Source organism: Aulostomus chinensis, chromosome 13 (assembly GCF_037954235.1).
Source record: "Aulostomus chinensis isolate RoL2024-O1b breed Wild chromosome 13, RoL_Achi_v1.0, whole genome shotgun sequence".
NCBI lineage: Eukaryota > Metazoa > Chordata > Actinopteri > Syngnathiformes > Aulostomidae > Aulostomus > Aulostomus chinensis.
In genome coordinates this window covers 12,022,351-12,034,216 of record NC_141332.1, presented here as the reverse complement: position 1 = coordinate 12,034,216, position 11,866 = coordinate 12,022,351, and the positions used below count along the sequence as shown (strand labels likewise).

General features: G+C 44.6%; 1 protein-coding gene across 3 annotated transcripts; it reads left to right on the top strand.

Annotated features, from left to right (window-relative positions):
* Positions 1-2,531: 2,531 nt before the first annotated feature.
* Positions 2,532-6,332, top strand: LOC147250878 (uncharacterized). Of its 3 annotated transcripts, none has more exons than XR_015119022.1 (8): positions 2,532-3,668; positions 3,762-3,833; positions 3,980-4,134; positions 4,251-4,415; positions 4,589-4,683; positions 4,948-5,244; positions 5,405-5,494; positions 6,150-6,332. XR_015119022.1 is itself a non-coding variant. In XM_086222584.1 (6 exons), exons 1-6 carry the CDS (start codon positions 3,492-3,494, stop codon positions 5,175-5,177), a joined length of 894 nt encoding a protein of 297 aa, XP_086078710.1. In that variant the 5' UTR covers positions 2,532-3,491; the 3' UTR covers positions 5,178-6,332. The 3 variants fall into 3 exon arrangements, 1 of the variants encoding a protein (XP_086078710.1); XR_015119023.1 differs by having other exon boundaries at positions 2,538-3,668; positions 4,251-4,328; XM_086222584.1 differs by having other exon boundaries at positions 4,948-6,332.
* Positions 6,333-11,866: the final 5,534 nt, after the last annotated feature.

Below are 11,866 nucleotides of genomic sequence, written 5' to 3'. Positions count from 1 at the left end.
AGCAGTCCAACAAAAACAAACAGTTTACAAGCTAAGTAGTAAAAATATTCACATTTCAGAGCTGGACTCAGAAATTGTCTGATTTCAACGATTAAAGTATTGCCAAGATGGATTAATAATCACATAAAAAGTTTGTACACATGAAAGAAAACAAGCTTACATCTCATGCTTTTGATAATGATCTCATATTTCAATGGTGCATGATGCGCAAAATGTATGGGAAATATCTGATGTTTTCATCGTTCACTGATATACAGAAATAAATTCTGATGTAAGAGAATATTATGTCCTTGTGTCAGTGTTTCCTTGCAGGACACAGTAATAGATAGATGCTACAGGTAGATTTTTGTCACGGTTACTTTATGTAGCGTTTAAGTGCTTAAATGTCACCCAAAGGTCTCCAAGATGAGCTGCATCACTGTCAGGATACATGCAGAAAAGCCTGAAAAATGGCTAAAATGTATTATTTTGTTGCCTGAAAAATAGACCAAAAAGAAATAAAGAAAAGGGAGTAGATATGTTTATTTTTAAGCCACACTCAATTCCTAATCCAACATAGCCTATTTATGTGTGTGTGTGTGTGTGTGTGTGTGTGTGTGTGAGGGTCATTTAAGTTCTTCTTTTAGTCATCTGAGAAGATTAAATACATAAATTTGGTCCCCAACTGTTTGCCAAGTATAGTCGTGCATGTATTAATTTCTATGAATAAAGGTACTTCATGAAATTAAGTCCTTTTACTTGTATTAATTAACAGTGTAGCCTTGCCACATCCAATATGGCGACAACGCTGACGTATCACAGCAGCTCCCAAATCCTCTCCAAATTCGCGCTGACGTCACCAACAGGCAGACCGAATTGAGTAACGTTTAACATCTTTATCATCGTACTAAAAAAAGTACTAAAATACATGTTTATATAACTTCTGCCAGGCTTTAATGTAGTGTGTTGTTTTTTAGTATTGATACAATCGATTGATGACATGTTAAAGCGGTGTTAGATTGATTTATGTCGTCCGGAAAGTCACATGCTGTTGGAGCTCGCCACTCCAAAGGCACCGTCCAAAATGTCCACACAAAGTTGCAGAGACGTGTCAACTGAGTCAGCCCTACCACACCCAGAGCCTTCAGATACCCAGGGCAAATCCAGCGTTGCCAACTTAGCAACTTTGTTGCTATATTTAGCGAGTTTTCAGACCAATTTTCAAAAAAGCAAGGAGACAAATCTAGCGACTTTTTGTGGTGTCATTGGAGACTTTTGGAGACTCTGATGTTAAAGCACGTATCACCTACTCTTCTCAACGAGCAGCATGTGCTGCCGCAAGCCTCTCCCCCGTACCACAGCACTCACAGACGGCCCAGTCCCCGCACGTCACAGCCTTCCAGCTGCAGTCAGAGGAGACGTGCACTCCTCCGCATCCACACTGCAAATGAATCGCACATGGTTGTTGAACCCGTAGGTTGAAGTAAATGTAAAACTTTCTTTGTCTAGAACAAATCCATCCATTGTCTTCCACTTATTCCTATTAAGGATTGTGGGGGGGCTGGAGCCTATCCCAGCAGCTACATGTGAGAGGTGGGGTTCACCCTGGACAGGTCACCAGTCCATCACAGGGCCAACACAGACAGACAATCATTCACTCTCACAGTCACACCTACAGTCAATTTAGAGTATCAATCAGCCTCGTCCCCTCTTGATGTCTTTGGACTGTGGGAGGAAGCTGGAGTACCAGAGAGAACCCACGCAGGAACAGGGAGAACATGCAGACTCCACACAGAAAGATCCTGTGATGGAGCCGGGACTCAAACCTGGAACCTTCTTACTGTGAGGTGACAGTGCTGACCACTGCACCACCGTGCTGCCCTAGAACAAATTCTGCAGTAAAATAAATCACTGCATTTTGTTAACTATACATTTCCAGCTCTGGTACTGTTATTTAGGTTTCAACCGGATGTAGGATGAGCGATGTTTTTACTGCTGTTTTTTGTTGTACGAGTTAACATGGTGGCGACGGTGCATTAAACGGAGCTGAAGTAAACATGGTGCTTTCTTTGACTTAAAATTGGTAGCAGAGGATGGTTTCCGCAAGTTACAAAGTTCCACCAACATTAAAGGAAGGACACTCGTACAAAAGTTGGAAGAATGAACTGGAAATGTGTACAAGAGTTACGGATATTAGCAAGGAGAAGCAAGCCCTCGCGGTGGCTCTGGGGCTCACTGGGCGGGCAAGAGAAACTGCTATGGAGCTGCCCATCGATGATCGAAACAGAGATGCTTGTACGACCACTCTGTTGAACGCTCTGGATAAACTTTTTTTGAAAGAAGAAAAATACATAATTTATGAAGCATACTCAAATTTTGACCAGATTAAGATAGAGTGTAACGTGGCGATGAGTGACTACATCATTGAGTTTGAGAAGTGCTACTCAAGGATGAAAAAGTATAAGATGGAGTTGCCTGATGCTGTGTTAGCTTTAAGTTGCTTGACACAGCATGCGTAGACGGGAAAGACCGAACGCAAGCCGGTTACGGTGGTTTTTCGCGTTGTTGCAATAACAAAGATCAGTGCTGCATCTATTCAGGCCTCGACTCCTCTCTCACTGCCAAACTCCACTTGACTCCGCAGAGCTTGGACAGCCCTCCGTTCAGTAGTCTTCGTTTGTTGGTAGGTCACTATCGTTCACCCTGCGCACCTTTTTACTTACTCCTTTTTACAGATACTTGCTGAGTAGCAACCGTGTAAAACATCCTCATGATACGCCATCATCACCTTATCAAGTCACGACACCTCTGACGGATTGTTGGTGAATACATCGCCAAGGATGCAAGAACAACTACAGTGGAGATTCTGTTCATGGTCGCAGTGATTCGCCTCTAGATTTGGGAGCGTAATAATCCTACTTATTTCTCATTGTGTCTCTTTAGGTGTCCAGGTCACCCCCTGAACTTTTAAAGTCTCCAGAGGGAAACTCTCCTCTCAAAGCAACACTGCCACAGCATCATCAGCACAAATACCTCAAGCCTCCTGAGGGTCTGATGAGCCCTGAAAAGAACAAGGAGGAGAGGAGAATTTCTCTTCTTCAGGAAGAGCTGCGGAGAGAACAGGAGGCAAAAAGAAAAATAATGGAGAAGGAGAAGAGAATGTGTCTCCTGCAGGAAGAGTTGGGGAGACAAGAAGACGAGGCAAAGGAGAAATTAATAAAGGAAAAGGAGATGAAAATGTGTCTCTTGCAGAGAGAAGAGAAAGGAGGAGGAAGAAAAAGAGTAACTTCCAATTCAAATTGGATGACTGCAGATTTACAGAGACACAAACTGGTAAGTAACTCACTGTTGAAGTACCAAAAAGCACTGTCCTAGTTTTTAGTGCTAGATATCCATTTCCCTCAAGTAGTACTTAGGCTCTGCACCAGTGCCTCCTGTCTGAGAAGAGAGAGGATCCTGAGGGACATCCAGGAGTCCATCCAGAAAGACAGAGACATGCAGGAAGTGAAGCCATGCTCAACGACTTAAAACAACGGCTTGAGGAAGAACGGGCCATGGAGCGCAACAGGCTGGAGGTCCAGGAGAGGAAGAATGCTGCAAATGCCAAGGTGGAGTCAGACAAGAGGCTCAAAATGAAGAAGAGACTCCAGAAAGAGAGGGAGGATGAGTGTCACGCTTTCGGACGGAAGGTAGGCAGTGAGGATGGTGATGATGGTGCTGGGCTAGGAGTTTGTTGTTGTACCAGACTCAACACTGAATTCTTGTGAAATTTCTTCTTGCAGATGTCAGAACTGCAGGCTCTGGTGGATGAGCTGGAGCTGAGAGCCGAGGAGCTGCAGAAACAGGAAGCCAAGGTCTGTCTCACCTACTGAGCCCTGACTCCAGCTGTCAGAACATCCTCAGTACATCATGGCATAGATTGAAGAAGAGTTCTTCCCTTGTTCACATGAATCAGTCTCTGGTACAATAATCCAAACCTTTGATTTGTGGTTCTTATTAGGTTGCAGACATGATGCCAGCAGAAGAGGAGGAGGAGCAGCTGACACCACCTGTGAACTCATCTTGGATGAGTCCCTGGAAGGCGGAGACCACTGAACTGGAGAAGAGGCTGGGACTGTTGGAGGACAAACACAACAGTCTCACCTACAAATTCAGGTATCACACAGTTTCTGCACCCTGCGTCATTATTTTCTCTTCGAACAATCGAATGTCACGGTGCCCACAGTTGTTAGTAGTTTGTAATGAATCATTGTCTTGGTTTGTCCTGTCAGTGAGTCAGTCGGTCAAAGAAGGACCACCTCGTCCACGTTGGAGGAGAAGAGGCCGGCAGCCCCCTCCAGAGTTGAGAGGTACCCATCACACATGAACACATCCTGGAGGACTCCCCTGTGTCAGGGCCTGGACATGAGAGATAAACACCGACTCTCCAGCCCTGAGTAACTAAACACATACAGATGTATACACACTTTAGACTGGCAGACATTACCAGAGGTAGCTCCACTCTGACATCATTGCTTGCTAGCAAAAGTAGTACAAAAATAATAACTGATCCCAAAGATACATCAGAGGCAGGACACAATGTCTGACTTTTACATCTCTGTGTGTCCAGATTCCAGCACTTTACCTCCCCACTCACTGGATCCCACCACACCACGATGACAGATTCTGACAAGAGTCAAACTGTCGACCCTCTGGGGAGATCAGGTAACAAACGCTTTCTGCTCTTTCATCCAAAAAAATGGTAGGACACAGTAGAACAGCTGGAGGGCAGCACTAGAAACCAGACCCCTGCCGAGCGCTGAGTGGCACCACTGATCCAGCGCTCGAGGGCTGGAGCTTCTCATTGGTTGCTGCTCTTTCAAAATGAACCAGCGTGCAGGGACGCACAGTGCTGACCTGATCATGAACTAAATGAACTGCGTGTGCTCACATCCGAGGTCTGATCTCTTCATTTCTCTCTTTTATCAGAAACGTCTCTGGAAAGAGAATTCGTGGGCTTTTCAGAGAAGCTGCCACAGATCTCCACCCAGGTCAACCACATCCAGGGTGCTGTGAAGGCTCGCTCCAGCTACTCTCTGCCCCACCACACACATGGCCCCCCCTCCGTCCACCACATGTGCCCCACCTCTGGGGTAACAATCTCCTGTGTGGCTCCAAAGCCGGCTGTTTCAACAGCACCCCCACCACCAGCAGGCTGACAGCGATGGAACTGCTGGCCTCCAGCACCTGGAGGTGCCCTACATATGAGCCATACACTCCTACCAGGTATCCTGATGTGCAGTGCTCCTTGAATCATGTCATCACTACAGCGTAGTTAAACATGCTAGCTGTTCCAAATGTAGTTGTAGTTGTAATGTAGTTCTTGGTCACAAGACATGTATGGCATCAATAAATGTGGGCTGGACTTTGACATGACCTATCACAGCAGGTACTGGTGAACGCACCAAGCCCAGTGCGTCCATTAACGTGTCACCAGTTCCTTGAACTCCCCACCTGAACGAGGTTCTGCTGACAGGTAAATTACTAGTGCAGTGTTCCTGATAGATTTGGTTATATTTGATGACCCTGGGACAGCAGGAGAGGAGGGCAGGCTGGGGGAAGCAGCAGAGAGATCTCTTGCTGGCTCAGGAATAGATGGGAGGGGTTGAGATGGGGGCCAGGAGAAGATGGCCAGGAGAAGATGGGCAGGAGCTGGGTTTCCATTAACATGGACAGCAATTTATCACTTATCTTTTCTTCAATTTGGCCAAAGAAAAACTGCATTCATGTGTATTTTCATTCATTACTGCTTTGTGAAAATTGGAACTCCAGCCCTGAGTAAGTAAACCCATATAGATGTATACACACTTTAGACTGGCAGACATCACCAGCGATAGATCAACTCTGACATCATTGCTTGCTAGCAAAAGTAGTACAAAAATTAAAGCTACAAGCAGTGTTGTTAGGGCCTGAGCCTCCTTGCACCCCCAGCCGGGTAGCAGGAGTCGTCCCGTATCCAACGGTATAAGTATGAAATCGGTGGGACTTGTAGTTTAGGAGATAGAAGCCTCAGTGTGATGCAGTCTGACCGAACGCTCCAGTCACTGCTAACATACTGAGGAAGAAAGCACCTTAAAAAGACCCTCAGTGTCTTTAGACTTAACCTCTCACACCTCTGTTCACTCCATCAGGCTCCGCCCACTAAGAGTCACCTGGACCAGCCAGCTGTGGACAAATGCCACTTGAGCAGGATGCAGCATTACTGAGGACTTTGTAGTTCTACCTTCGGACTTTGTAGAAAAGCACCTGAAAAAAATTGTAATTTTTGGTGAGAGGCTATTTAAATAAAATTTAATTTGACTTGAAATGTGTATTACATGATCCTCAAATAAAGAAAAAGATTTAAAAATAAACATTTTTGAAAACTGACAAGTTCATCTTCAAATCCACACACACACACCAAGCAATCACACTTCATTTGAGCAGTTTTACAAATGCTGTTTCCATGTTTTATCATCTTACACCTGCACTAAATCAAGAAATATCTTGATCATCTGACCTAAAATGCACTTTTAATATAATTGTTCAAGACACAATTTTTGAGGGGAATCTGAAGAAATAAGAGGAGTTTATGTGACTGTTAAAAGTCTTCCAATAAGAATAAATAAGTCCCACGCACTTCCATTCATTGTGGTACGCTGACACGCGTGGGTCTCCACTACCTTTGGCAGCAGAGAAGAAGTGATCCACAAGCACAGCATGTGTTTGAATACTACAAAAAAACATATAAATGATGAAAATGAAAAAAGCAAATTCTGTTTCGGTCATTTTAAACTCCTCAAATATGAATTGACGCAATGACCAAGTTAGCAATTTAACTATTAACAACCAAAGAAGACAAATACTTTTTGGGCTTTTAATTTCAAATTTGAGACACCACATTTTAAGTTTCTGACCACGTGGTCGATCTGTACCAGCATTGTACGATATAAGCAAAGTACATTAGAGAAAAAAACTAACCAGTGGAGTAGTAATGTTTAAGGGTTAACAGACTGAATCGGAATAAGAATCAGAATACTTTATTCATCCCCAAGGGAAATTCTGTAAGTCTGTTGCCTTCCTCACTTACTAAAAAAGCAGGCTATTTCTCTGAAGCCGTCGGCAGCGTGACTCCAACTCACAACTAACTGAAGCTCCTCATCAATCCTCTGTACGTCTCCATCGAAGATGGGGTCTAATTAAAGTAATAAGGGACTGAGAAGATCAACAACGACTCCCCCTGACCTTCACCCACTTTGAGGTGTGTTTCGTCAGAGGTAGCATCATTTCTGTCCGCCAACCAACAACCACCTTCCATCGTCTGACTTGAATATCTCTAAAAACAACAACACACATAGATGCTATGCTCACAGGACAGCAGGTCCTATGGCAACTCCCTGCTTTTGAAACACGCTTTTAATCTCCCTCTCTTTAGCAACCCTGGTGTCTGTTTTTATACAGCAGTTACATTAACAACTTTTGCTTCAGAGTGAAATAACGTTAGCTGCTTTGTTGCGTACAGCTAACAGCAACGCTAGTTAACGTCATTGTTGAGTTTCCCTATGGTACTTTCCAACAGCCACCTGTGTCAAATTTTATAAAGTAAAAGAGAGTGAACTATCACACGGACTCATACATCAGAAATGGAAAACAGAAAGACAGTAACTTACAAGAAGAGAATAGCCTGATGCTGACCGATAATATACGTTTATATGCCGTGATTGAATAACTTTAAAACCATCAGTAAATCTCTAATAAAACTTACCAATCTGACTCAGTGAATTTATTAAATGAATAAATTAGTGTTCTTGTACTTCAGAAATGTAGTTCTCTTGGAATTTTAATTTTATAATGTAGAAATTATGGAGGTGCTTAATTTTATTTTACAATTCCATTAAATTTCAGAGGCCACTGGAGAGCAAACCTAAAACTACTACCACTACACAATGCTTTACTGTGACCTAAAACCACCAGCGGTGAGTTGAAGCATGAAAAACATGTCTGCTCCTGCTGCGTGGTTCCTGATATGACACAAAATTTACCACCTCTCCACCAAGTTTGGTAAAAATCTACATCACCAGTCCATGACGCAAACTTCTCCGTGTCAAACATTAAATTATCATGATCATATTATCCATAAACTGACTATGGAAAGTCTGGAATGTCTCCTGGAGGGCTTCCTAAATTGGAAAAATCTCAAATAGGTAATGAATGGATCCAATTCACATTGAGGACTTGGAAGGATATATAAAAAAACGATTATGTGTCTTTAACTCTGTATCCATAGCACTGAAAATTGGAACTATCCCTAAATGTCTACCTTTCAAGACCAATTATGGCTTCAGGAAACGGTACATAAGGGGCTTATTATTGTGGACCAGCTTTTTCAAGGGGAGGCACGGAAATCATTTGTGTGGACTTCAAGTGTAGAAAAAAATCTTTTATGTTTTCTTCAGCGGGAGAGTTGAAAAAAAGATTTCTTAGTCCACCTAAAAAAATGTCTGACAGATAATTTAAAAGGAAACACCGTGGAAACAAAGCTGAAATGGGAACTAGAAATTGATATGAGTACCGAAAAAATTTGGACCCTACAAATCAGATATATTTACTCGGTGTATTGCAGTTGATAGCCAAAAAAAAATTCAAAGATCACTCACTGTGTGTTCACACCAAAACCTAAAGGTGACTGTGACTCCTGACTAGTAAAGGTGTGTTCACACCAAAACCTAAAGGTGACTGTGACTCCTGACTAGTAAAGGTGTGTTCACACCAAAACCTAAAGGTGACTGTGACTCCTGACTAGTAAAGGTGTGTTCACACCAAAACCTAAAGGTGACTGTGACTAGTGACTAGTAAAGGTGTGTTCACACCAAAACCTAAAGGTGACTGTGACTAGTAACTAGTAAAGGTGTGTTCACACCAAAACCTAAAGGTGACTGTGACTAGTAACTAGTAAAGGTGTGTTCACACCAAAACCTAAAGGTGACTGTAACTAGTGACTTGTAAAGGTGTGTTCACACCAAAACCTAAAGGTGACTGTGACTAGTGACTAGTAAAGGTGTGTTCACGCCAAACGCGCATTATACGCGCGATATGATCGCTGGATCATGTTTATATTCCCGCCATTTTTTCCCATCATCAACCATGGCTGACCTAACAACTTGAACAACCGTTGCTGGCTTGTATCTGTTGTGGAAGTCCCAGATACGTCGGAAAGCCAAACGCCGCTGTATCTGGATACGTGACACAATCCGGAGGAACACAGCGGGGCGAATTTCTCCGGGAACTGCGCCTGGACGACGGCCGTTTCCAGCGGTACTTCAGGCTGACGAGGGCCGAGTTCGACGACCTGTTAGCGAGGATCGGAGCCAGGATATCACGGTCGGACACCAACCACAGCCAGGACCGCTAACGTGACTTCATGACGCCAGGGGAATCTCAACGCTGATAGGCCCGCTCGACACAACGTCACGCGAATTGGTCGCGTCGCGTATTCGCGTTTCCTGACGAGTCGACACGTGAATTCGCGTGTCATCGCCTCTCTCCGTGGACTTTACATGTAAACTTGTCGCGCGAAAAATTCGCCTCGTATTTTATGCTGTAAATGACACTGAAAGCTAGAACGGATAGACAACCATGTCTGCAAAACAAAAGCCTAGAAACACTAATTATTCACCACAGACGAGCCAGGTCAGTCCTCCGACGTCAGTGAGGCAGTTGAGTGCTGCTGCAGCTGCAACACCACCCACATGTATGTATTTCAGAAAAGTCATGATCTCTGCACGACTGATATGTTTTTCCCCGCTGTATTCATTTCATGTTTGAGTCATTTTTTTGTTTGTTGCCTGATCTCTCTGAACTGTTACATTGATGGAAATACGGTGTTTTGACTTCATACAGTGGCCAGGAGGAGCCACAAGGACCCAGAGGGAGCGACAGAGAGAGGGAGTTAGAGCTGCTCCTCCTGGAGGCTCCAAGGAGGCCTGCTCCACCTCCCCCTTCAGAGGAGGAACTGTTCTCAAAAAGCATGGTTCCTTCCCTGCAGAGACTGTCGCAGCAGAGGAAGGAATTTGTCAAATTCCAAATTCATAAATTAATTTATGAGTCAAGCACTATAATGCTCGATTTGGAACCCACGGAGTAAATAACAAAAATAAAAATAGATTAATTTGGAACCTGCAGAATTAATTAACGGGCGACAGTCTTTGCAGGGAACGAACCAGGAATTCTTGTTGCTGTTTTTGTTGTCGTTGGTGTTTTTTGTTTTTTTCTAAAGATCAAAAAATAAAAGCCGCTAAATCTGTTCACACTTCGTCTGTGTCTGCACTGCATGTCCTTGAAGACAGCTAATGACAGATGTCTTTTGTAATGTTATTGTGTTGTAATGCTGTGAGGACATGCTAAACTACAGCTGTATTACCTCACAATCATGATATATCATGGATCAAAATAAAAGCAGACACCTGTTCTCTATAATATTATTATAATTTGATGGCCGAGCGTGCGCAGGTATTGCCATATATTTATTTTGGTGTTGATAGACGATATAGTAATAGTGGATGAATCTTGCTCAGTCGTAATGTGTGGGTGGCTCTTAAAAGAGCCGTTTTGGGTGTGCTTGTGCACTACACAGTGTCTCGCCATGGGACGCTTCCCTCTGCACGGAAGAAGGATGTGAGGACCTCCCTGACCCTGATGGCCTCTCTTGCTGAGTTGTTGGCAGCAAGTCTTGGCAAACCAGGAAGCAGCTCCACCTCACTGACCGGGATGCTCCCCCTTTCTGCATTTGAAGGGGTTGTCCTCCACAGGAAGTAATGGAGAACACAGTTAGCCTTCACACACTTCTCTGCGATGTCTGGGTGGACCTCAAGGGCATGCCTGTGCATCCTCCACTGAGACAAAAGGATCCCAAAGGCATTCTCCACTACCAGCCGAGCTCGGGACAGACGGTAATTAAAAATTCGTCGCTCCCGTGGAGGAATACGCCCAGGGAATGGCCTCATGAGATTCTTGCGGAGTGGAGAGGCCTCATCAGCAACAAAGACATGCGGCTGGGGTCCTCCATGGTCGGCTCCTGGTAGTGGCACATCAGCAGGCAGCTTGAGGGGTCCACATTGAAGCACCTGACCAAAAGCTGAGTTGGCCAGAATCCCACCATCACTCGTTCTTCTGTAGCCCCTGTCACGACCCGGCTCACAGATCGTGACATCGAAGGAGGGAAACGCGGAGTCAACGTCACACACAACTAATAATTTATTATTAACAATGCAAAATCAAAACAAGGCAAACCATAACATACAATGGAGTGTGGTTATCAGTAGTGTCAGTGGTGAGTGCGAGTGTGTGCATGAGTGTACAGTGGGTGTACGTGCGCGGTGTGATGGATGCAGAGAACTAAACAAGACATAACTCAAGAAACACAACCATCGCTCCGACGTGGGCCAGGAGGAGTGAGCGAGAGCCCGTCGGCCAGGTTGGCCGCCTGCTTTATAGCTGGGAGACGCCCGGGCCCAGGTGCTCCCAATTAGTCAGCAGCTCCGCCCCGTAAAGCTCCAACCTGGGAAGGGAAGGAAGTCACAAATGATGCCACGCCCCCATGCCCATGACCATGGGGACGTGACACCCCCTACACCAATCACCTGAAAGTGATACTGGGCATCAACAACTGCCAGGAGTACCAGAGAGAATGTTCCCTTATAATTGAACTGGGATCCTGAATTAGCGGGGGCTTTCAGAACAATGTGTTTCCCATCCAGTGCTCCACAGCAGAGAGGAAAGTTCCACCACTCCTCAAATCTGTCTGACATTGCCCTCCATTCTTCTGCGGTGGGTACAGCCATGAACTCCTCCACGAGGTAGTCCCAAATAG

Coding starts and splice junctions, on each gene's coding strand:
- LOC147250878 (XM_086222584.1), top strand. CDS start 3,492: ATGCTCAACGACTTAAAACAACGGCTTGAGGAAGAACGGGCCATGGAG. Junction 3,834..3,979: donor TGCAGAAACAGGAAGCCAAG/GTCTGTCTCACC, acceptor GGTTCTTATTAG/GTTGCAGACATGATGCCAGC. Junction 4,135..4,250: donor AGTCTCACCTACAAATTCAG/GTATCACACAGT, acceptor TTGTCCTGTCAG/TGAGTCAGTCGGTCAAAGAA.